The sequence below is a fragment of the Apis cerana genome, linkage group LG9 (assembly GCF_029169275.1).
Source record: "Apis cerana isolate GH-2021 linkage group LG9, AcerK_1.0, whole genome shotgun sequence".
NCBI classification, from domain to species: Eukaryota; Metazoa; Arthropoda; class Insecta; order Hymenoptera; family Apidae; genus Apis; species Apis cerana.
In genome coordinates this window covers 5515773-5543177 of record NC_083860.1, presented here as the reverse complement: position 1 = coordinate 5543177, position 27405 = coordinate 5515773, and the positions used below count along the sequence as shown (strand labels likewise).

Sequence of the window (27405 nt, the reverse complement as noted above, 5' to 3'; positions counted from 1 at the left end):
ACCAGTAGGCCGGAAAACCTGCGTGGTTCTCTCGTTAGCAAGCAACGAGCGAAGCTCGACTGGATTTCTTTTTTACTTTTTTTTTCTTTCTTTCTTTCCTCCTTTTTTTCTTTTTTGCCTCCCCCTTCGAGTGAGAAAGCCACGGTGGATTCGAGTCCCCGAAACGGAAATTCCCGCGATACCTCTTCTGTCTCTAATTGTCGGGAAGTAACGTGATCGAGGTGAGATATCAGATTTTTTTTTTCCATTTTTGTTTGACACCTGCTCACAGTTTTCACAGCTCTTGAAAATATGGCGAGAACGTTCTCTTTTTCTCCCTTTCTTCTCTTTTCTAAAAATTGGATGAATTATAAGAAATGCCTCCCCTTTCTTCGAGTAAAATAATCAATCAGATTCCACCTCTTCCTTTCTTTTTAAAAGACGCTCTAAAAATTTCTTACAGATAACGTTATGTTACATCGTAAATGTAAATGTTCTCGAGTTACGGAGGAGGGTATTCGTTCAGAATTTCAAAGAGAGTTCAATTTTTTCTGAACCTTTCCCCCTTTTCTTTCCACCTCTCATTATCCCCAAACCGTTGGCAAACTCGAACCCAAACAAACAAACGAAGAAAAAGAGAGAAAAATCCCAATTGAAGCCCTTAAGCGTTATATCCAGGATGCTGCATCGATTGCACCGGAGGCGTCATCACCTATCGATTTTCGAAATTTCAATAACGCACACTTCCGTTCCGACTCCCCTTTCTCGTTCTGTCCCCTTCTCGCCCATCTCCAACGCGGTACTTCGCGTTTCTCCAACGCGTGGAAAGAGCACACACACAGAGGAGAACTGTCTCTCCCGCGGGCGAGAACGCAGGCCGCCATTTCGCGGCATTGCTCGCAATATGCGAGGGAGGCGGGGGATTTAAAGGGTGGCGATTTAAAACGCGAAAATTCGCAACTCTTCTCGCTTCATACTCGAGAGAATCTTCGTTTCTGGCTGTAAGCTTGTAACCTTAATCCCGTTCCTTTCGACTTGTAACTTTGTAATTATCGAGTTAAGATACATATTATATATTTTTCAAGAAGAAAATTCTTTTCCGTCTTCTATCCATTTCAATATGGTTCGTTCGTTGATATTAATTTTTACTTCTCTTTTAATTAATCGGCTCTTCAAAAACCCTTCGCCAACACCGATTCCATTCCCCCATCGTCAGAGAGAAATTCTCCCCGTTCGTGGCGCGGGTTCATGTCGGTAATTCCACCATGAACCAACCATAAGCCGATCCGCCCCTAGGAAAAGGGGTGACCGCGGAGGAATCGTAGAGGGTGCGAAACGGCATGAAAAGGGAAACGAGAGGTAAAACAGAGAGCGTGTGCGCGCGTGTGTACGTATATCTGCTTTAGGAATTTCACTGGTTGAGATATGAGCAACTCTTGGCCCGTTTCGAAGGAAATTTAAGTTTCATGGAATCGTGAAACGGGTCCGTGTAAACGCTTGAAAACGAGCAGACGGATTTTGCGCCACCTTGAGCTTGGGCACGACAGTGAGTGCAGACTTGCGAGGGTTATTAAAAATTAATATCGTCTGGAAAAATTACTTGCTTTTCCTATTTGAATTATTATCTGTACGAGGGATGGAATTCTTGGAGAAAATGAACGGAAAAAGGGTCGAAGGGATTAGAGAATTGGGGATGAGAGAGGTAGAATTTTTACGAGCAACAAGTGTTATTCCTTGTTTTAGGGATAATTATTTTTTTTTCTTTTTGAAATTTAAACGATCGTAATCCAAAGTCGATTAAATTTCTTAAATTTCTGCTTTGACGATAAACCATGCATTTTTGAAATTCGGCGGTTAATAATTTATTTTTAATTAAAAGATTGTAAATCGAGCGTTTTGTTATACTCGATAAAAATTTTGTTCCCCGTCTCGTTTTACAGACAGGTTTTGAATCGACGATAATTTATTTTCGATTTTTCGGAGTGACAAGCCAGACTCGTTGATAAATTGTGTTGTTCATTGTATAATCGATAACTGTTATATGGAATAATTGTTTTTCTCGGTTTTAAAAAAATGATTGAAACCCGCGAGACAGGCTAGGACTACAAAAGACGATCGAAAATTTTCAATAAACTATCAGCAAATTATTTGAATATCTCAATGCTTGTCCGTGTCCATTTCAGAAAAAAGAAGGACAAAAATTAATCTTAATCGACACGCTCCAATTTCCTAATCTCCGCAAGACCAAATAAAAAACAAAAAAAAAGAAAAAAAAAAGAAAAAAATAACCATTCTATCGAACCGCTAAACAACGAAATATTTCCAGCATCCGTTCGAACGTAACACGCGAGCACCGCAAAAGCGGAAGCTTCCTGGCTTCCGGATAGTCCTCTCTTTCTCCCCCACCCCCTCCTCCTCCCCTTTCGAATGATTACACGCGTTGGATGCACATCGAAACGAACGGAAAAGCGCGGCTCGAAACGAAAGAAAAAAAGAGGAGACGGAAAAAAACCGAAAAGAGAAAAAGAGACGGGGAGATGAAAATGAAGAAAGAAAGAAAGAAAGAAAAAAAAGGGAAAACAACCCGACGCAAAACGAAAAACAAAACAGAAAAAAAAAAAAAAATAACAATATTGGAATTGCACGAAACCGGTAGCTAATAAAACTTTCAATCGTGGAATTTTTCGCCCGAAGAAACGGCGATAATTTCCATAAACGGAGATCGTGTCGAGCCTCGAGCGATAAAAAAGGGGGGGCTGGCTCTGCTGCTGGCTCGTGGTGGACACTTGTTACAGGCGGAAGAAGGCGAGGGGAGAAAGAGGGATGAAAGCGAAGTGTCCAAGCGGAGTGGAGAGCGTGAAAAAAAAGCTCGTGTCGCGATGGTAACGAAACTTTTAATTACGTTTATCTGACCGGAGATGACACGCGGAGATCCAGCCGTAGTTTTTTTTTTTTTTATTTTTGCCGAGGACAATTCTTTTGCCCCCGCCGAGTGTCTCTCGAGTGCTCGATTCTCAATTACGACGCGCGTGTGTATATACACGCGTGGAGAAAGGTGTGGACGTGCTCGAAGACACTTTGAACGCCGGTGAATTCGTTTCCATCCTGCACGATGGATCGCTTCTTCCCTTGTTCGAAGTTGGCGAAGTTCGAAGAAAAGTTTTATGGATCTTTATATTTCATCAGCGAGGGGCGGATAGGGATTATTGTCGAGAGAGTTGAACGATCGGTGAATGGTTTTTTCTTTCTTCTATAATTTTGTACGAATTTATAATCATTGATATTGTTTCGTAGATAGCCAGCTTAATTTCAACGATCGATTCATCTATAATTGTATAAATTATGAAATTTTTCCAATTAAAAATTGTCGTTCAATTTTGGATCGAATGAAATTAAAGGATTATTACTACTTGATGATTACTGGACGAAATCCTTTTTTGTGACAAACAAACGCAACGGAAGAGGGTCGAGCATCAACGAGTTGGACAATGGTTGAAAGTAAAACCCACTGCAAAGGGAGGCGAGTCTGGTGGCGGTCTTGCTATTACGTTTCGCGGTGATTCGTGTCGTTTCGCTACGGATACTGTTGACGAAACATCAATGCGCTCTCGACACGATACACTGGCCAGTATGAGCAAATAATTGCTTTCGCCAACGAGTCTGGTCTTTTAAATGTTAACAAAATACACTCGACGATCCGTTTCTTCCTGCTCGATACCTGCCATCCATTAAAAAAAATCCCCTCGATCCTTCAACGATAATTTTTCCATATTTTCTACTAGTTAAAAAATAGGAGAAATCTCGTTTATGATGTTTAACCTCGATAAAAAACCTGCGAAATATTCTTTAATTGCACGATCATTTGTCGATATTTAAACAAAAATTATTGTTTAATAAGTAAAATAATATTTATAATTCGATCCTCTCTATTCCATATTCCACGTTTGCATAAATATATTTCAGTGTAACGTATCTGCGTGTTCCGCTCTTTAACATTCGTAAATTTGTATTCTGGTGAAGGTTAGTTGCGATGGTATTACGTCGATCGAAATTTATTATTCGATATGAAAGTTCAATCGCACGATTACTTGGGCATTTCACCTCCGTGTAAGGCGGGAAATGTGGAAATATTTTACCAGGAGGCGGAGTATTTTCCATTCAAGCAAGAAAAAATAGTGAATTTATTCTAATGTTTGCCAAACGAAGTTGCGTAAACATTGACATTAAATAATTCAAAATTGGATTCGTAAAAAAAGGAAAATTCGTTTGAAATTATTAATTTTCTACATCGGTCATTTCTTTTTTTTTTTAATTCTGTAATAAGCGCCATCCATCCACGAACTTTTCTTCCGTGACCTATCTCACCAATTCCTTCCTTAAACTCTTAAAAGTTCCGAAACTTTTCTCACCAATATATCTTTATCCATTTTCATTAAGATCGTTCTATGTTGGAAATTAAACATTACGAATAAAATTTTAACTTCTCTTTTTCGGTCTGAATAATTAATTTCGTATGATTCATTAACCAAGCTCATATAAAATAACATTACAAAGAGAATAACGAAGCGATCGAGGATAATAAAAAAAGGAAGCGCAAAAAAACGCTATCATAAAACGACCCTTAAGAATTCCACTCGTGGCAAAATTCCACGAGAAGAGAAGCACTTCGTCATCCCTTCAGAAAGTTGTTATCTTCACGGGTGACGCATCGCGCGATTAATTATGCATTGTTTTAATACAAGACAGCCGAAAGTTTGCCGCCATGCATCGCATCAATGTTACAACAGGGTGACGAGAATAAAGGGATCGGAGGGGAGAGGGTCGAGAACGAGGGAATTACGGATGGTAGGATGCAAAACAGGCACCAGTTTCATGGTGTGCATCTATAATTTAGAGTTTACGATCGCCATAACCGCCGCCTCTGCTTTTGACAATACGTCCTCGAGAATGGAGACCCATTCCTGGCCACCCACACCTTCTCACGCATCGTTTCAAGTTAACGTCCACGTGTACGTTTCTATTTGTGCGCAGCCGACTTTATCGATCACGTTTGACGAATCATTTTTAAAATTTTACATACGGTACAATAACTATTCCTTAATCCAAGAAACTGTCACCTAATATGTCTTCAGATTAAAACTCGATTAAGAATGTATTAAAATTTAGGAAAACTTGAGCCTCTATAACCCCGAAGATGGTAACTTCCGGTGGACGATCGAACGATCTTTAGAAGCGCAGAATCTTGCTCTTTAAAATGCTTCTTCGTTTGGCCCGATACTACTTCCGGTTCTCAAAATATCATCGCGTAAAGAAAAGCATAATTTTTAATTCGTCTCGAATCCACTTAAACTCTATTAAAATTAGGAAAACTTTGAACCGCTATAATTCCGAGGATAATAACTTCCGGTCGACGAATCGACGATCGTTAGAAGCGCGGATTCTTGCCCTTTAAGACGCTTTTTCGTTTATCTCGATACGACTTCCGGTTGCCGAGATATCGTCGTGTAAAGAAAAAGGTAATTTTTTAATCGTTTACCATCTCCGTGTTCCTTGTCCTTGTTCCTTACTCGGACCTCTCGCTCGCACCTCGTCTCACTGACCTATCTCAAACGTAATACGCATTTCCAGGAAAAATATATAGGTCATTGACCATTTATAGCCTCTGTGTTAAACGCTATGGACACTTTGAGTCTTTATATCTCGGCAACCGATTGAGATATCGGGATGAACCAAAAACTGACTTCAACGGTACAGTTTTCTCTACTTCGTGAATATATTTTCATGACAAAATTTTAAATATATTTTTTTACACGAAAAGTCAAAAGTTTTATCTATCTTGCTTGTGCTCATTTCTTATTATTTCATAAAAATTATATTTCTTCCAAAAAGGGTACAAATCGCTTTACGTATCTTTATCCTTCTAATCCTCGATCAGTTATAGAAACCAACGAAACGTTAGAATATTAACTATAGATTTTCCAATATCTGATGTAAAAGAGGTTCCTATAGCCGCGCAAAGCCGAGGAATTTTCCGATTCGCGCGAAATGCAAATCGGACTCATCTTAGGATTAACAAAATCCTTCTCTTGAACCGTCTTTCCACGGTTGGCCTGATCAAAATTCTATCAAAATTACTTTCCACCGTTTGTTTATCTCGTTAATTTCCAATTCCGTTATTTCATTCTTCGCCACAAATCTCTGCATCCGTTGATTATCGAAATTACTATAATCCTCAAATCTAATCGATTCGATTATCATCTCTCGTTCATTGAGGAGAGACATGCGACAAACTCGATCGATCCGTTTCGACGAATAGAACTTGAGAGGCGACACGGCCAGTTTCTCGTGCGAGTCGCGAAAATATTCAGGCACGTAGAATTTAATTCGTACATAGAACAGGCTCGGTTGGGCGGCCATTAGCCATCAACGAATTATCCGACGAGCGGATTTTCTCGCACATGCGAAATATTCGACCGGGAATCTTGCTGAAATTTACATGAATCGAGCTGAAAGCGGATCGGGGCGGATCATATCATCAATCGGTCGCGCTTCAAATTTCCACGATTTCGAATCCTATGGTTCCGTCACCACTGTTCCACACTTTTCTTCCTGCGTTTCCGTTTAAATCACCGTTTCTCTCCTTGGCTAGGTATTTCGCGTTTTTAAAATTGAGAAGAATTTTATTTTAGGAAATTTCGAAATAATTGGAAAACGGACAATGAAATTTTGTTGGTTTTTTTTTTTTGGCTCGATTTGTAGCGATTTAACGTTAGGATCGAAGAATGGACGGATTTCGTATTTTTCATATTTTATCGAATATATCGAAAATTATTGGCATTAACAAATAACGAACGGAGAGAAAGGATTTGGATTATTCTCGTTATTAGATACAATATCATTAAAATATTTTGATATTTTGTTGAAATTTATAATTCTATAATTTTCAACTGCGCACATAACGTAAATAAATTCATAACTTTTCACGAAATATTAAATATAATTCGATGAATGTAAAGTTACGAATATATCGTGAATATGTCGTAGAAAGTATTATATATTTTATCGAAAAAAGAAGAAAAAAGTAAAATTAAATCCCCTCTGCTTTTTCTATCCGAAAAACACGAGAAATACCCAATACACCGTATTGATTTTCAAAATATCGATGAATTTCTTCTTTTTAAACAAATTTCACATTTCAATAATAATTCAAAATTTTCATATTTTTCCATCGATCCCTGTCGTTCTTACGTTTTTTTTTATTTTTTTTTATGAGAAAGAACGAAGCATGGATCGCCAATTTCTCTGAAATTGCGTGCAACAGTGGGTATACACACACCATGTGTATAATAATCGCTAAATCGTGTTTTACTGCACCCCTACCATCGCGTGTTTCATATTATGTGGTTTTCATATTATACGTACGAGTGTACGTCAAGAGTATAACGCGAACCTTTGCCAGTTTACCAATTGGGGTTTTATTCCTGTATTAACGTTAATTCGGATAATTTGTACGTATCATTGACGTACAAGCAAAAGTGTACTCTTTTTTTTAACAAAAGAGCAAAGTTTTTTCTGCCGCAATATTTATTTATTATGCAAAATATTGTATCGAACGAGCGCCGCTGTTCCGTTTATTACAGAATTAAATTGTCATTGTTTTATAATTTCGCTTGATTGTACTTGTTGTCGCATCTGTGTTGAATTGAAATTATGAGATTGGTAATTTAAAAGATTGTGTACGTATTTTTTTAAGAAATTAAATATCTCTGTAAATTGATATCGAAGTGAAAACTCGAATTGAAGATGAAGAAAGGATTGGAGATTTGTCTCGATCCATTAGATATATTTTTGACGGTAAAAATTTGAAGATTTAAAAGCGTAAAGAACTCGGTTTACAGAATAAAAAATACATTCCCTGGGAAGAAGTTGATTTTCCAACTCAATTTTTCTAGAATGTGAAATCGATACTTTAATAAATCATAAAACTCTTGTCATAAAACTCATATTCACGATATAAATTATGGATACGTTTCAAGATAAAGTTTAATCTGTTGAATAAATCTTCGCACGGTACTTCATTCCTCTTTTTTTACAAAGGGAATACAAGATTAATAAAGACGAATTACACGATGTAAAATTAAACGAAATCTATTTTCTAATCTCCAACAAGCGAAAAAGATGCTGATCATTTTATCCCCTCCCCTACTTCGTAAACAATAATTTCCTAAACAACAAGAAAAATTCAAAATTTAAAATATACATTTACTTCTTTCTTTTTTTTAAAAAAAACCAACATCGATCAAAATTATTCTTATTCCAAGAAAACACCGTCGATCCAATAAAAGAAAGAAAGAAAAAAAGAACAGAAAAACGAAATATAAAATCGACAAACACGTGTATCGCGAAACAAATATTTCGCAAGGATATTCCTCCTAATCCCGAATAAAAATTTCACTCGGCATCCCGTTCCTAAACGAACGAAATTATCAATATTTCTGGGTGGAAAAATTTCGTTGGAAATATCGAAATGCTCCGCCAATTTCGGCTCGCAGTGGGAATAGAAGGGTGGAAAGGTGGGGGAGGGGGATACGTTCTTAACGAGTAAAATACACGATCGATCATCGGCTCGGCATATAATCAGATTATTCTGGCATCGGTGTGTAATAATACGAGCGTGCAAGAGGGGGGGAGGGGTAGTAATGAGAGCTAAATGAGAGGCGAAAGGGAGAAGGAGGGAAAAGAATTTCTCGATCAACTTTCAGCTTTTCCATTGAACGCCGCTGTTATCTCCTCCACAACAATGGCATCGTTGTTTAACCATCGACGATATTCGACGAAAAATATTTCCTTTCTCCTCCTTCTTCTTGTATATCGCGATTTCTATCGTTTTCGACTGAATATATATTTTTTTTTTTTCGATAAATACGTTGGATTTTTGACTGTTTATAACTGAATGATTGCTGTTGTTGAAACGAATATTTTTTCACGTAAGATTATTTCAAGAAATTCTTAGGTATTGCTTTTATTAATTGGTTCGATGGGAATGAGAAAATGAGTGCTTCGTGAGCTTTTTTGCAAATGTTTTTATAGGTAATTGTGAAACCTCTGAGCTGTGATCCGGTTAGTGTTATCCTCCAGATTGATTCTTTCTCGTTTGTCGTTTCGTTTCTATTTTTTTTTTTGTTATTGTTCGATCGAATGTTTTTCGGTCTAATGGACGATATATCGATTTTTTGGCGAAATTTATTAATCCTCTTGGAGGGAGGTGTTTTAATGTGAAAGACGGGTGCGGTTTGAAAATGTTTTCTTCTTTTTTATCGATACATCATAAAGCCTCTGAACTGTGATCCGAATTGCGATCTTGTTAACCGCATTCTGTTCCAGATTCTTTCTCCTTCTATGCCTTGTTGTCGTTGATGTTCGTTCGATTGGATAGTTTTATTGGTTAATTTATTACGAAAAATTCTTGAATGTTTATTATTATTTATACATTATTTACAGGTACAATTGCAAGTATGTTTCATCAACGGCAATTTTTGAATCTTGTTTATAACGAATATTTTGAAAGAAATATTTTGAAAGTATTTATCATCGTTACTATCCAATTAAAATTATATTGGTCCTGTTCTTCGAACACAAAAGAAGGAACGTGATATATAATCGGAAACGACGGGCTAATTTCTTCCTTTACCATCAATTTTTAGAACAAATTTCGCCATTTTCATTTTAATTAATTCCCTACCGTTCATTTGACGTCGATACAGACACAGACACGAATTTAATTAACTTTATATTTCGCCAACCATTTTGTTCCACGTACAATGTAGAACTACGAGATACATTTCAAACACAATTTTCTTAAAAAACGTGGCCAAATTTCCCATTATTCTTCTCATAATTGAGCAAAAACGAGTTCCATAAGAAAAAAGAAAAAAACTCGTAAAACGTTTAACGGAAAATTACTTTAAAAAGAGAGAGAAAAAAAGAAGAAAAAGTTACAAAGAATAAGGAAAATTAAAAGAGAAGAAAAAATTAAATAAAACTGATCGAATACTCGTATATTATTTTCCACTGGGACTTAAGAATTGTACTCCACCTCGTCTTTTTTTAGCATGTTGCTTTCACGAGGAGACACAGAGCCTCGACATCCTTTCACTTTCTCGAAGGAAGGAAGAAACGGCCGATCGAATCTAAGAATTCAGCCTTTGCCTCCATTTTGCAAATATCCGGATCGATGTATGATATAATAATTCGGGCGTGTAAAATACGTGTAAAATCGATGAAAGAAAAATTTTTTTTATTTTTAAATTAATTCAATTTCGCGTACACTTCTTTTCTTCTTTCCAAAGAGTTTTAAAAATTATTTTAATAATATTTTGAGAAGCTGTTCATCGTCTATTTTAACGCTTCGAAGTGTGTAACAGTGATGATTTCAGTTGAGAAACAAATTCTTCGTTAATTTATATATATATGTATATATTTTAATGTTTTCTTTGAAAGAGATTGAATGGCAGAGAGTTAAGAGAAGCGTATACAAGAGTGCAATGACATTGTTCAGGCTGTAAGTATGTTTCGAGTTATATTGGAAGCATCACAAGGCATGAGAGAAAGAGAAAATTTACTTGTTCTTCCGTTAAATTATAAACAAAAGGAAGCCTTCAGAAGGAAGCCACAGCTTGGAAAGTTACGGATCATTGAGAAGATGTAAATATATAGAAGAGACTCAATTTTCTCTGAAATTTGATACAAGAAGAAATTCAAAAAAAAAGAAAAAAAAAGCCACAACGTTAGAAAGTTGTAATTTCGATTACTCGAGATAAAATAAAAATAACTGTGTCCCACTTTTAAAACTGTTCGAATCGGGAAGGAAATTTTTTTCCTAACATTTGATAGTTAATTTGATCAAAAAGAAATTAAACGAATTTCTAATTAGAAATGGAATCATTTTGAAAGGAGGAAACGATTAACCATCTTTTCGTCATTTCATCATTTATTCGAAAATCCTCGAAGCAACATCACTATTTATTTACGAAACGCTTTAATCGTTGTCCCGTGTTAATGTATGACCAATGAGATTAGCTCATACACTGCGCGATCTTTCCTTAGTCTCTTTGCCTCCGCGGAATAAATAAATTTGTACACGCCGATAATATTCCGCTGTAATCTTTGTTATAATACTATACAACGGATATACAGAAATATCAAGTGTACTAATTTCATATGAATAATATGTTAAAAATTTCTCTTATCTCTAAAAAAATTCTGCGAAACGACAAAGAAACTGCGATAAAGATTTTAAGATAACCGAATTTGAATTTGTTCGAAATTATGGAGAGAGAAGATGGAGCGAGAAAAAAAAAAACTTGGAAAAATTGAGCTCTTAATCAACAAATATGAAAACCTTGAAAAATTCCTTCTTGAAGTGGAACGAATAAAAAAGTCACGTTTCAAGTTTCGAATATGCGCACGATCGATGCGCGAAATTGGAAACCGGTTTCTCGAAATCGGCACGTCCTCGAAAATTCAATTAAACCCGTTTGTCCTATATTCTTTTAAACGATACACGTGAAATTAATAAGAAGGTGACAATATTTATTGCGAATTTATCGCGTTTCGTCGATTTGAATAAGTGATCAAATATCGAAGAGAAATTATATACACATAAGAAATTTGCTCTTTCTTATATTGCGTCCAACATGAATAAGAAATATCGATGTTCCGGCTTCCTGGTGCGCCAACGGGAACCCCTCGATACGATTGCTCGATAAATGTTATTGGTATCGCTTCCCTCCCAATTTTCGCGAAGAAAGAAATCCAAATGGGCCTCCTGGATCGCGAGAATTGTCTAATTTTCGCCATTTTCCAAACTCTTTCCTCGAATTTTATATATCGAGAAACAACGAAGATTTAATTATATATTAAATAAAGTATGAACATTTTTTCTCAATTTTAATATTTTGATACAAGTCCTCGAGAAAGTTTTCTTTTTCCAAGATTGATATAAATCTTAATTGAATTAAAAAAAAAAAAAAAAAAAGAACAAGTTGAAATACCGCAGATTCATTTTTGTCCTCCTTTCATGATGATGAAAAGTCGTCGATAATACCGCAACGTAACATTGAAATGCCTGTAACGCCGCCATCCGTTTTATTATAGTGATTCAACGACGAAAGTCGGATAAAAAATTGGTGCCAATGAACCTGGTTTCAAGCATCTCTTGAAAGAAATCACCAGACTTTTGCTTACGTGGCGCGTTTATCGATTATTTTTCCGCGACAAGTATTTCCGGTTTGCGTAAATTGTAATAAAAGGCTTTCACGGTTTGTTAACTTAACGTTTCGACGAAGTTCCAACCATTTCTCGTCCATCCTTCTTTTGACGGAATGAATTATAATTTAATTTTTTAAATAAAATCGACAGTTTTATCCATATCGAAAACTCAAGAAAATTTGTCCTATTTCTCTCTCTTTTAGAAATTCTTAATTCTAATGTAAAGATCCAATCCATGAATTCAGATAAATTGGGCTCGTTCCAAGTAAAGTAAGAAAATTAGGAGACAGGGCCAATTATAAATTCGAGGCAACAAATTTTAGAAAATTCGTCCTAGCCTCCGCTCGAATCGATGATTTAATCTTCTTAGGGAAATAAGTGGATATAGAACGCTATCATTATCGTTTCACAGAAATTATACTTCAATCTTGCGGTGCAACTTCTCCTCTTTAACCGCAAGATTACGTTGTTGCGACATGAAGTCAATGATGAAGTCAATTCATAACAATCGTTGAATGATATTCAACTTTCTTTAACCGACAATCATCTTAATTTATCCTGACTTATCTTAATCGTGCGAAATATCATGTCGATTAAAAATATTCTAAGAAAGGACAACGTTCAATAATCTCAAAGTGTGACTGAAAGAGATCGAAATAACGTTACAAATTACAAATTTGACGAACTCGTTTCGAAGAAAAATGAAGAGCAAGTTCAATTAATAAGCAGCCTCGTTCTAATTGCGGGCGATAAGTGAAATCGCAAACTGAAAGATCGCTCGTTCACCTGTTGAGAAGCCAGTATTCTCCAGTTTAATACGAGATTGGGGCTACTTTCACCGTTCTTTGGATTCCAATTATATCGTTCTCAAGGTCGTAGCATGGACGAGTCCATTCGAATTCCACAGCTTTCTATCTACGAGCTTTGCCTCGCTCGATCCAATTGGATCTCTCTCAATATTGACAAAAGACAGCGTCATCGAGTAGAAGAATGAAACACGTTATACGTTCGATCGTACATTCTGAGATTTTGCTTAAACCTTTCGATCAGAATTCTTTCTTCTTTTGATTATGGTTTAACTTCATTCGTGGAAAATTTCAATTTGTATTTCTTTACTTCGATATACACAAATAATCAATATCGTATAAATTTTGGAAGCAGTATTAATACGTATTTTAATACGTATAATTCATTATTCAATAGCGAAATCGTTTTGATATCAAAGTTAATAAAAATCGATTTAGGAAATAAAGTTTCATTACTGCGTTGAAATTTTTTTTTTTTTAATTGAAATTTTCCTCCTTGGAAAATCGCGATATCTGTACATCCTTCGAAATATCAGAATAATTAGGTTTTATTTTCGATCATATATCATTCCATATTAATTATTATCTATATATATATTGAAAAATTTAATCGAAATATTAACACCAATGATTATTTTGTTCTTCGTTTCTTCTTTTTTCTTTTCTCTCTCTCTTTTTTTTTATTTTACAATAAGAGTCATGTCACGTCGAACAACGAAAATGATTTCATCAATATTTATATCCGTACGCATATATTGCATCGTTCGAACGAAAAAAAAAAAAAAAAAAAAAAATCATGGAAAAATGTAAATTATAATTAATATTGAAAAATTGTTATTCGGTATTTTTTAATAACAAAGATTTATAATTATTTTCCGTTCTTATTTATACAAAAATTCTCACGGATAAATTTTTTTTTTGTTTCACGTTATATTAGAAAACAGTTTGCAAATTTTTCAATTAATTATTTCACCGTAACGATCATTTATTCGTAATAGAGTGGATGAAAAGTATATATAATTAAAATTTTTCCTTCGTCGAAATATTTTCTTGGAAATATGGCCATAGTTCCGTGGAATAATTTCTTCTTTTTTTTTTTTTTTTTTAATATTCATTTGCATGATAATGAATTATTCAAATTTTCAATACTATTATATCTCAAAGAAATCAAAGTGCTATGTTTCAATTAATAACTAAATATAAATTTTCCAATCTTTATCGCACGTACCAATTAAAATTGGAACAACAGACGCAATTCCACTTTCTCTCTAAAAAATAATAATAAAAAAAAAAAAAAAAAAGAATCTTTGGTTGTATTTTATGAATAAAAATTCATCGATTAAAAATCTGTCGAAAACGTTTACACAAATTTTATATCAAAATTATATTTCCTATATCATCCTATAGAGACACAAAATAACGACAATCGAACGAGATGAAAGGTGTATTTCGAGCATTCAAATCGTCGATCGAGCAATAATTTACTTTTACATTGATTCTTTCGACGCGTGAAAACTCATTGTGTTATTAGCTAGGTAATAGGCTTTTGAAATAGGCTCGGTTTTCATCCGATTATACGGCGACCGTTACCCATTAGTTTTACCATTTTTTTCCCTTCTTTCTTCCTCTCCTCTTTTTTTTTTTTTTTTGACCAAAAGTAGCCATCATTTTCTACACAATATTTTTATCAATATTGAAACAGTGTATTCACCGTGTTATTCGATCGATTCGATGAATATTCCAACGTTCGAGGGAACATGACCGTTCTTATACTCGTTCCAGCGCGAGTTTCATAAACGATTTTAAAACAGCAACATTCGATTTTGTGAAAAATATTGAGACAAAAAAAAAAATTCAAGCACCATCGTGTGTAAAAATCTTTTTGAAATCGCGATGACAAGTATTTATTATCATATCTCGAAAAAAAAACAAGAATTCTCATATTCAAGGAAATCATCGTGCCATCGTCATCGTCATTATCGTAAATTAACAAATTCAATTCGTAGACGCGATCGAAAAAAGAAATATATATATATATTTACACGAAATCTCGGATTTATTCCATTAATCTTCGACCACGCAACCGTTTCGAGCACGGATCGTTCAACGTCTTCATAATTTTTTTCCCTAACCGACAAATCCTTGGGCTAATGAATGAACAACCGGCGTTCCTCTCTAATCGTTTCTAGTTCGTTTCATTAGTGCGCGCAATGTATCATTCTGACGCAAAGCCCGCCAACACGCGCTCCCCTATATCTTACGTCAAAGCAGGGCTTTGTAGTGTTACCAGATTTCTCACGTGTAATCCAGACCTCAGCCACGGATTGCGTAAAAAGAAAAAGAAAAGATAATTCCTGGTCGTTGCACGCTCCGGATTTTTCATCGACTCGCACGAATGCAAAATCCATCGATCGCGATATAAAACGTGGATGTAGTTCCGAATTTTCTAAATGTGAATTTATTGATTCAGAAAGATGATTATTATTTTTTTATTCTTTCTTTCTTTATTTATTTTTTTGCATGAAGTTAAAAATTAATCTACTAATCGTGAATTGGATCATTCGTTCAATCGATTCGAAGAGAGAAGATCAAAAAGGATAAAGATTTCGAATTTATAGATTTGTAGATCGAGGGGGAAACATTTCAATTTTGCATCTTTAATCGTATTCTTTTCGAGAAAGCCTTTTCTTCTTTTCTTTATTACCCGAATAATGAAATATACGTAAGAGATTCGACGTGTCGTCGAAACAATACCGGTATAATGAATGGAGAACGCGAGTCACAATGATTACGATCGTGGCTTAGTTCTCGTGTTTTCGTTGCCTAATTCGCCGATTGTGTCGAAATGAAATGAAGTGTACGAGTGTAAAAGTTTTTACAATAGGGAAAGAATCGACGGAGAGGTCAAGTGTCATTAATGAGAATGGTACTGAACTTCAACCGACGTGGAACGATTTCACACATTGTTATTTACAGGGAAATATCACGGTGATTATATTATGTAACGTATAGTAGAACTCAAATATTTCTAATTTTAGTTTCCTCGAATCGAAGGATTAATTTAACGATAAACTCTTGCACCGATTCTTTTATCCTTCTTCTCCCCATGAAAAATTAATTTCATATAAAACTCGTATATAAATAACGACTCTAAATATTCTTTTATTCATCTTTTCCATCCCTCTTTAATCTCTTAATCCCAGGAAACTTGCCACTCTAATTTATGCGCCTTCATTTTGACAAAATTCTTCCCCCTCGAATCTCGTATAAAAAAAAAAAGATGGCCGATTAGCATGCATCTCTCTCTCCCTCCCTGTTCGAGAATCGTGGAAATTGCACGTCGTTGTGGATTTCCACGTCTGCCAGTTTCATGAGAAAAGTTTCGAATTTCTCGCGTCGCGGTTTTCGATAATTCGCCTCCACCCTGTGAATACTTAATAATATATCCTCTATCCTGTTGCGAGTCTGAGAGACTTTGATTTCGAGAAGACTTAGAACGTGGTGGAAAGAGTTTTCGAGACAAGAATCATCCTCGACTTGCTCTCCTCGAAGATGGATTAACGTCTGCGAATTAACTTGCTCGAAGGAGCATCATGGGAACGAATTCTCGCCATGAGCGAATCACTTGCCGAAGAAATGGGAAACGCGACGCGAAATTCATCCTCTCCTCAAACGAAAAATATTGTACACGGGTTTCTTGTATCTTGTTCCCTTCGCTTGACGATCCAAGTTAAATTTTGAACAATATCTTCCTGTCGAAATTTAATTAACGATAATCGAATATCATCCCGCTCGACTGTAAAATAAAACTGATGGATTACCGATTAAAAAATAAACAAAGATTGATCCAAAAGTATAATAATTCAATGTTTCCACAAATCCTAATCTAATAAACGATAGCCTAAAATACAATAAAAGTTGCTCCAAAGATCGAGCCGCGGATCCAGCCTTTTTTCACTGTCCCAATAAACATCTCGTCCGATGGAAGCCGAGGAATAAAAATCCAGAAGACAGATACGAGAACGCGTGCACAATCCCGATATCACGGTGACGATTAAATTTAATTATTCGAATAATTCGTTGCAAGTGTTGAACGAAGAGGAGGGGGAAGGCTGGAGTCATCAATTTGGCGACGTTAGTCAGAGCGCGAGGGGAGAAGGACATCGAGCACAGAGCGTGTGTACAGTATACAGCATCGTAGATTTTCACCCTCGTAACATTTGTTAATAATTCGGAATATCGAATCGCGGGAGATAAATAATCCGCGTACGTGGGCATAAATAGTGGCGTTTCGCGACGATTCGCGTCGCTCGTAGTTTTTTGTAGCTTTCATTACGGATGGAAATTTTTCGGCGCTCGTGTTTCGTCCTGGGGGGATATCATCCTGGTGGGGAAAAAAAAAAAAAAAAAAAAATAGAGGCGATAACGAACACATCAATGGCCGTGGCTGGTAATTGTCTCCTCTGCGAAAACTGTTGAAAAAAAAAAAAAAGGTTTTTTTTCGCGCGAGCCATCCGGACCGATTTGTCGACTAATTTCCGTTCTCTGTTCTTTCCGTTCTCAAGTCGATGCGATATAGTTGCACTTTTTTGGGAGAGTGAAACTCTCGAGTTTGTTTATTTATTTATTTATTTCGATAGTGGATTGTCGCGGTATTTTCACAATGGAATTATTTTTATTTTCGGATTGTATAGAGCTGTTCTGAAATTGTACGGAGAAAGAATACTTTATTGCGTTCTTAATATGCTTGCATCCTTTGGTAATTGGTAATCGAAATTGAAACTCTCGAGAGCTTGCAGAATTTATTTATTTATAGTGGATACTGTAAATGTATCTGCACCCTTTGAGTAATTTCTCAAGTGTAAAACGAAGAAAAATGAAAAATCAATTGTCAATAATTCCTTGCCCAATCTATTTCCTCCTTCTCCATTTATTCATCAATCACTGGGTCTGCTGGAAGGACGTGGAAATTGTATACATTTCGAAGTAGTTTTCGTTTCATCGAGGACAGAAGAATCGTCGAGTTTATATTTAAACGTTATAAAACGTTATACATATCGATCTACAATCGCGAAATTAACGAGAATCATACAGATAAGTAGAGTGATAATTTATGCATCCCCGTTTATGCGCACACCGCTCGTGATAAATGCCCCCCGGTTAAATATCTGGCTGTATGAATTAATTGGGAAGGAGGAAAAATAAAATTTGCAACAACGCGGGATCCGATCGGATTGGAGGGGGGCCGGGGAGAGGAGACACGTGGAAAATGCAAATAGACTTGGAACAATTTAATCCGCTTGGAGCAAGAGGAGGGGGCGAGAAGTGCGTTCGACTCGAGAGAGTGCGTGAAGAAGAAACACCCGATGTTTGATTTAATTATGCGACGCCTAATTACACGTGGCGAGCGCGTTTACTGCGGCTAATTGCGAATGCGCATAATTTCCACTTTGTAAAATATCCCCCCTCTGGTTACGTTGCCCCGGCCACCACCACCGTGAAATTAATCACGGCAGAATTTTGAATTCTCGTGTAAAAGCAATTATTTTAATTTTCGTGTACGCCGACGCGAACCCACGAAACGGAAATTTCGTTTTCTGAAATTGTTGAGTCTGGAATTTTATTAGAGGAAGAAAGTCGTTGATCGTCTTTTAATTATCTGATAAACGTGACAGAGGGGGAGACAAGTTTTAATTAGTATTTTTTTGAGACGCAGTAGATTTGTCGAACGAATATATCTCTACGTTCATATTTAATTGATTTGAAAATTATCACCGAGTATAATAAATAATCCATGTCCTGAAAGTTACCACTTTCTATTTCTTATCTAATTAACTCAAAAGAAACAATTATTATCGTATATTTATGTATAACGTATTTCTAATGGCGCGATAATTAAAAAAAAAAAAAAATACTCAACGCAAAATCAAAAAGAGAAACAAAACGTATATAACGATAAAAATCGAACGGAAAGGAAGGAGCGATCAATCAATCTAAAATTCGTTGATTGAAAAAAGCAATCTCAATATATACATATAAAAAAAAAACTACTCTCTTTAAAACAAAAAAATAAAAACTAATCACCGAGTCAATTAAATTCAATATTCGAATGAAAAAAGAAAGAAAGAAAGAAAATGGAAATCATCGTCAAAAAAATTCACAAAAAGTTACAGGAAAAAAAGAAGAAGAAAAAGAAGTAGAAGAAGAAGAAGAAGAAGAAGAAGAAAATTCTAAAGGATTCAGGTTCACTTAAGGCACGTTGTAGTGAAGTTTCGTTTCCCTTTGATGTACGAATAACTAAATAGGCGAGAAAGCAGGAGCAAGAAGAAAGAGAAACGAGAGGAAAAAGAGAGAGGGAAAGAGGGGGGAGAAAAGAAGAAGAAAAAAGACGTGGCGAAGAAAAGGGGTAGAACCGGTTTAATTAAAAGCGTGTAATTAATCGTAATTATGCCAGTAGTTCTGGTTTCGAAAAGCGTGACGTTTCGCTAGAAACGCGGCTCAATGGACGAGCAAATCAACGCCGACGAGCGAAATAAAGATGTGGACTGTGAGCGGCAAGACACTCGAGTGGTTTGTTCGTTAAGGTTGTGCATTACCTCAATATCTCGTGTTAAATTAACGAAGCGAAACGTGGAAGAGCGAGTACGCGATTTGTATAATTTGACTGGATTATTATGATATAATTTTCTATTTATTTCATTTGTAATCTGAAAGAGTGAAAAGAAAAAGAAAGAGAGAAAGAAGAAAAAAAAGAAGATATCTTCGCGAGATATAAATTTATCCGTTTATAAAACGTTTGTTTGTATATTTAGAGAGATTAATCGCTTGATGATTTTTGTAAAAAAGAATGATAAACAATTGTTCAATCGTATACTCTTAAAACTCGAAATGCGATGTGAAAGCGATTTTTTTTTTTAATGAGAGATAACGCGACGATAGACGAAGAAACGTGTTATTTTATTTATAACACGAAATTTTATTAGAATTTCGAATTTAATTCCCCTTTTCTGCGTTCCCTCGTCTCGATTCCCCGATGGAAAATAAAAAATAAAAAAGACACGTCCTTTCTTATTTCTTTTTCTCTGCTCGATTTCTTTTGAAAAATTTCGAATTAAATTTTCGAATAAAAATCTATCCTCTCTCTCTCTTTTTTTTGGCTCCTTGAGAGAATTAGTTTGAACGATTCTTCGAAAAGTGATGGAAAGTGGTCGAGTCACTTTCGAATCGAGCGAGTAACGAAAAAGTAAGGAAAAAGAGGAATACGTAAATAAGCAGGCTCTTGTACGAAACGAAATATGCGTGGAAAATGGGTAATTGATATCGCGAGAAAGGGTTTTATGTAAAACCCGTTGATGCAAAGCATCTTGTGTTTCAACGTGGGCGTTGCGCAAACAATTTGAACAATTATGCAAATATTTATCGTTACATTAATCACTATACAAGGTATACCGATAATAAACGATAACGTGATTTTAAATTACTTACAATCGCCTCTTTGCTCGTCTGTTGTACGGACGGATAGTCGTTATTGCGTTTTAATAAATTGTACGTACCTGAAACATATAAATATAGAATATATTAATACCGCGTGAATTAATCCGTTTCGATTTGCGTGTTTCGAGAAATAAGATATTCTTCAGCCGGACAATTAGTTCACACGTTCGAACATCGGGCGTTTATTTTGTTTTCCAACAACGTACGAACTTTGTAAATACGTTTTTCTTGGAATTCGACGTGTTCGCTTTGTAAATAAATTTTTCTTAGAAAACTTCTTAGAATTTCGCAAAAACAAAGCGAGAAGAGAAACTCGTAAACAGTGAGTAATCATTGTTGTGATGAATTCGTTTAACCTGAACGTTATATCATATTACGTTATCGATATTTTCAGCGTTATATTTCGCGAGATGATACGTGAAGCGAAATTCGATTGTCCTGCTACACTTGTGCAACATTCGAAAGTTGTACCGAACAGGAGGGGAGAGGAAAATTACGTGACGAGGAGAAAGAAGAAAAAGAAGAAGAAGAAGGCAAACAAAGGAAAGTGCACGGGCAGGGCTTCGACGAAGGAATTGTCACGCACAATGGCAGCAACGGTGGACGCACAATTTCGCGCATTTTCCAGGTTTCCCCGAGAAATCTGTCCTGTGTCCGCGGATACCTTACAACATTCGAAAACTTTGCCACCTATCGAAGTCAGGTCGTAATAACGTAGGAAGAAAACTTTGGGAAACTTGGATGGTTTTTCTCATAACGTCGCTTGCAAAGGAATATCACCCAAAAAGGAAGGTAATTTAGGCAATTAGCAACGAAGAATTAATCTTTGAATATCTTCAAATTTTCGCATTACGTGTTATAATATAATAATTACGTCCTCTCTTTTAACTATTGCACAATTTACAGCAACGTTGCGGACGGAGCATACTCCAACAACCTCTTTTCGAAATTGGAAATCGAATCAAGTTCAACTTCTTACTCGACTCGGTTACAACTTTCATTACTTCAACAAGGACAATTGCCCTGCAGCAGATCGCCTCAAACTCTTCTCCTCGACAACCTTTACGATCCTCAACCTTGCGGAGGAGGCCGATCCCTCCACTCGAAGGCCGATTCTGGTGAACGCGCGCCTTTCCTTCCTTCCTTCGTTCCCACCACGGTCGAAAGGGGACGGCCGAGCGGTTGGCAAAAGTTGGACGTGGATACGTTCTGCTCCGAGTGATCCGTGAATACTAACGGCCGTGTGCCGTCGAGGACCGCCAGTTTCCGCGTGGACTTCGCCGCAACGGGTAGAGATCGCCTCGCGCGATCCTCCTCACCGATCCTTTGTGTAAGCGCGCGCGCGCTTGCGCGTGTGTGCGTGCGTGTGCGTGTGCGTGTGCACGCCTCGAGGGAAAAATGAGGTCAACCGGTGTCAAGTTCGTCCTCCTGCTGGCTCTCGGTGAGTAAAGGGAACGCTTTTCCGCGTGCGTGCCTTGAATATCGAGTATTATTATTACCTCTCGATACTGAACGAGGTGTATACATCTCGAGAGAAGAAGAATCGAACGGGCTGTGGGGAATTTGGCTAGGGATTTTCTTACGTAAGTGCCAACCCTTTGCGCTCGAGCGATATTTATTTAAGTTTGCTTTTTAAAATATCGCTTCACAGATTCTTAAGCTGTTATTGTAATGTTATAATGTATCGTCGAATGGTTGGATAATTTCATCTGAAATTAGATTATAATAGATATTAGGTACATTTTCGGTGTTAGTTGGCGAGTTTGAATAGAGATGTTATTTTCGAAGCTCTATTCGAGTTGAGGAATTGGTGATGGACGTGGAGATGTAAGAAGAATACAGAGAATGAAAAGTAAGAATAATATGGACAGTGAGAGAGCACGTTATTGGGATTGTAAGGTTTGCTCTGAATAAAATAAGAAAATTTCTTTCTTTGCGTGTAAAGATACATAAAATATTAGAATAGTTTCGTACGTTAATTTGTGTCGCATGAAATCATTTTAAGTTAGCCAAGAAATTCATCGAGGCCTGGAGTGCAAAGGGTTAAAATATGGGAATATGAGCTGGAAATATGGGAAGTGAAGGGATGAATGGAAGGTGTATTTTCGACAGTATATAATATACTCTGTGAAACTTTCCATTTTCTTTTTTCTTTTTTGGCATAATACAATTCTGAGGAAATTTAGAAAAGAAGAAATTAATAACTAATTATTAATTAATTTTTAAAACAATTTCTCTAAAATTGCAAATATTTATTCGAATTAATTTAACGTCTTCTGAACTCGTAATCTAAATTAATCATCAATTATCCTCCAGGTGAGTGAAAAAAATTTCGAAAGAAATTCTCCACAAAGATTATCATTTTCATTCTCATTGAATAAACTTTTATCTCGTTTAAAAAAAAAGAAAAAAGAACGCACCCTTTCTACTCTTCCACTTATCCCCACATATAATAATAACAAATCGCCGCAGAAAACATTAAACCTATTATTCAACGTTTCGCAACAACTCGTCCTCCGAGAATCAACCTCTCGTTCTCCCTTTTCTTCTCTTTTTTCATCGCATGCCGAACTAACTGCACGCAAGAATCGACACACATTTACACACGTCGTTTCCTCGACAAAAAGAGAATGGGCCAGCCGTAACACTCACGGCTTGGATCGGAGCAGGAAGTTGAAAGAGAAAGAAAATCCCGGTTGCAAGTGTAAACTGATCGAGGTTCGTTTCAAATGCACGGAATATATGCACGTGTTTACGTGGTGGAATGGTTTTAAGAGTTCGTTGGAATCGTTGTGAACGAGATATATATCCTCCCTCCACCCCTTCCCCCACGGGAATCGATCTGATTTAAGGATGAACGTCGTTTCCGGATGAAAAGACCATCGTGAAAGCGAACCTCCAGGAAAATATTAGCCGGTGGAAATGAGATATTTTCCAAGAGATGATTATTTCTTTGAAAAGGAGACGAGATACTTTTATATTTGAATGTTAGATTATACAGAAAAGTTCCATCGTTCTGGAATTTTTAATTATTCGAATACATGGAATTACTTATTTAGTGATTTTCAAATTTTTAATCGAAGAGAGAATTACATTTCATTTTCCTACTTTTTAACTTAAATTAATTTGTCGTTAATTCATACATTCTCATATGCCTCTATGTATATAAATTTCTTGTGTAAATTCCCAAATTCCTCCAATCTTACTTTTCCACTGCCTTTGTCTTACCTTATCTTTCCTCTCTCCTCCTTTAAAAAAAAAGGAAGAAAGAAAGAACCGACAAATTATCATCTTATTCTCGTCGCAATTTCCTCTCTCATCGAGATAATCTCAAACAAAAAGAAGCAGGGGAAAAGTAAATAAATAAAATACATATATATATATACGTAAAAAAAGAAAGGAAGAAAGAAAAATGCAAACAGAATTCGGTTCATGCTTCCGGTCAACATCTGCCACGCTTGAACGACGGTCGAAGAGGTCGTCGTCGTCGGCGAACACCAAGGGAAATCAAGCGTTCTACGGTTTTATTTGCATAAAATGATGGGACTGGCCATGTCACGTTCGAAATGTCGGCCTCTCGGCTCGCGGCCCGCGCGATTTTCCTCTCAAATTTCATTACGGCGCCCGTCCCCACGGCGATACGACGCGTGCAAAACTCCTCCTCGATCATTAAGTAAATGCATATTAAAGAAACGGTGGCCGCCATCATCGTTTCTCCGCGCGTTCATCTAGCCCTCATTCTTTCCCTTCCATGCTCAAAAAGGTTGCACGGATTCTCTCCTCCTCCCCGATTCTTTCTGAGATTTTTTTCGATCGAGCGCTTCGCGTTGTTTTTCTATAGGGATGATTTCAAGGCTGAAGTTTTTCCGTCTTTGGAGATGAATTATAATAAAATGATTGTGTATATAAAGTTTCAACTGATCGTGAGAGATTTTCATAAAAATTATTATACGTTTTGTAATCAGTCACGCGTTTGTGAAACTTTTGAAAATGTATCTTCCAACTTGTCTATCGTCTAGGATCTAATTACGTCGATCACTGTTTGAACGGAGAACGGTTAAGAAACTTTCTAAAATAAATTGATAAAGATCGGTTCGTGTTTGGTCGATCACCACGTTATGTATTATCAAGATTCTAAAACGTAACCCGACCAAATTGATGAGGTTCACCCAAATATTCGAAAAACGCAAGAAACTAATCTCTAATCGGAAATTATAATAAAAGAAGAAGAAATGGAAAGCGTATATAAAACAGAAGGTCGATTAAATGGAAAGGATGCATCGCAAAATTCTTATCGTCGTTCGTGTAAACGCTGACAAAGGCAGTGGAAAAGTTCTATTTGCCTGTTTCCTGTGTCCAAACGATAGCCTGGTATACGATGTTACGTGCTCCTTCTTACAACGAATCAGTTTCTGCCGACGAGGCGGCAGTAAAACGTAACGACGTTAATTCCGTGTCTGGACAAACCGAGCTTCTGTGTACGATGTTTCGAAGTGGAAGAAGCTTCGACAGGAGTGGACAGGAGGATTGGGATTGTTAGAGAGGAACGTTGGCCCCGAGTTTGGAATTGGTTTCTTTGGTTGATTAAGGATAGGTTATGGGTACTCGAAAGGGTTGGAGAAGCTCGATTCTCGTGTTGGAGTTTTGAAAAGAAGGAGATTGGACACTTTGTCGAAGATGACTTTTTTTTAGTGGCAAATATTAAAAATATTTTTGTATTCTTTTGGAAATGGAGCAAGATAATCGAAAAAAAATTATAATTAAAAGTACGAGATTCGTGTTTAAGAACAAAATCTTCGTTCGTATCCAATTTTCATTTTTTTTTTTTTTGATTTAACAATATTTTTAACGTTAATGAATTTATAAATACACGTGTGTTAGAGATCGATATAAAAACATCTCTCTATGATATATATATTGCATCTTTATATCGAAATAAATAATATCTAACTACGAAAATATTCTAAATTAATCTCTCCCCAAAGATAATTAAAAATTTGCTGATAAATTTATAAATCGAAAAAGATATATATATCGAAGGAGTAAATAAAAGAAATAAAGCAATTACAAATAGAGGAGGATGAGGAGATCCAATGTGAATATCTGAAACGTTACAGTCTACAAAGGAAGGCAAAGTGTAATAAGTGGAGAACTCTCTTTCGAATTCGAAGTTGAAGGAGATACGGTGGATACTTTAAATTAAACTTATTACATATCTCGGTCTTTGTACGCTTCAACTCTCCGATTCTATTAACTCTCTTCTCCAATTTCACTCTTTGCTCCTTCGAGCCACGATCCTTCGCCCTTTCTACTCACCCCTCTTTGCAATCACTGAATCTGATCGAATCATAATAACGCGCATAGAATATTTCCTCTTCCATTTTCGTTCAAAAATATAAAACAAGTTAAATATCACCAACTTTTCAATAAATTCTATTTACAATTATACAATTAATTATATTTTATCAGATCCCTTTAATCCCAATTCATATCATCATCCTTTTATCTCTATCCAAAATGAATGGAATTTTGAAAACACGGATTTCAAACTCATTCGTCAATAAATACTTAAGATTGCACATTCCCTCCCTCATCTTCGTCCAAAAATACATACATACATACATACACATTCTCCCAACGAACTCACGTGCAATAAAATATCCAAAATACCCTTTCCTTCTCCCTAAAGGTAAACCACGTCAACCAAGGTTCACAGAAACGAGCGAACGAGCACTGTTTGCTCGATTCCCGGCGCGGGGGATGATATACACACCCTACGGTTTCGTTTCGGGCGGCCACCCACCCACCGTAATCGTGGCCGCGCTAGCAATTCACCGGCGCATACGTGGACGTCGGCTACGGGTATATCAACCGGTGTACTATACCTGATCACCATAAAAATTTATACGCCATCGTTCGCGACCGTAAATTGTATTATCGAATGCATACCGTCGAAGAGGGAGGCTTTTCTACGCGTCTCTCTCGTCACCTGCCAGCCACCCCTTTCTGTTTTTCCCCGCGACCTCCCCACTCCTCCTCCTCCGCCGCCAACCCCTTCCTTCCGCGCCGCAGAGAGGAAGGGGAGGGGGAGAGTCGGGGCTCTTGAATTTTCCGGGCATATGGGATGAAAAGGGTGGAGGGGAAAAAAAGAGAGAGAGAGAGGAAGGAAAGAAAAGGGGGAAAAAAAATATTGGCAATGAAGAGGACACGGGGAACGAGTAAATTACTCGTGTTGTAAATTACTCGAATTGTGGATCGGGGGGGTTATTCTCCCTTGGGATCGTGATCGCTGCAAGGAATCGCGTAATGAACTTTGCTTTGCGCGACTGGGATGTTTTGTGTTTTGTGTTGCAGGGGGTGTGTGCATTGATGCGTGTGTGTGTGGAGAGGGGAGGGAGGGAAGGCTTTGCTCGAGTTGATTGTAAAGAGAGGTATTTAAGGATGTTTGTTTCTTTTGGAATGAAAGTAATCTGTAAAAATGTAACAAAGTGTTTCGTATGCAGGGAACCTACACGCTTGAGATATATATATATATGAGTGTTTAGAGTGATATTTACTTAACTATCTGTATTTTCTATTTTCTCGTATTACAATCTCGTACTCGATCGAATATGGCAAAGAAAAAGGCATAGAATTTGACGAAATATATTTACTGTTGCAATTAAATCGAGGAAGGATTGTGTCATGGGCATGGAATTAAATCTTTTGAAAGTTTGTCCGGCAACCTTTCATTTTTGCATAGCTAAAGTGAATAAAAATAAATTTTTCTCTTTTACGCGCTTCTTGAAAATTAATCACAGCCAATTGTTGTGCAAAGAAAACCTGTATATATAATTACATTTGACATTTCTTGTCT

The 27405-nt window shown here is 36.5% G+C and overlaps 2 protein-coding genes across 4 annotated transcripts in view; one reads left to right on the top strand and one right to left on the bottom strand.

The window, feature by feature from the left end:
* The window catches only part of LOC108004218 (RING finger protein 17), a 192527-nt gene that overhangs the window by 126318 nt on the left and 38804 nt on the right, over nucleotides 1-27405 (bottom strand). The window lies entirely within an intron of this gene.
* LOC108004229 (uncharacterized) overlaps nucleotides 20946-27405 on the top strand; it is a 43320-nt gene continuing 36860 nt past the window's right edge. The window contains exons 1-2 of the mRNA XM_017066986.3: nucleotides 20946-21341; nucleotides 21456-21990. Of these exons, the coding sequence (XP_016922475.1) occupies nucleotides 21948-21990 (43 nt within the window). The 5' untranslated portion in view covers nucleotides 20946-21341; nucleotides 21456-21947. The remainder of the gene's footprint in view (nucleotides 21342-21455; nucleotides 21991-27405) is intronic.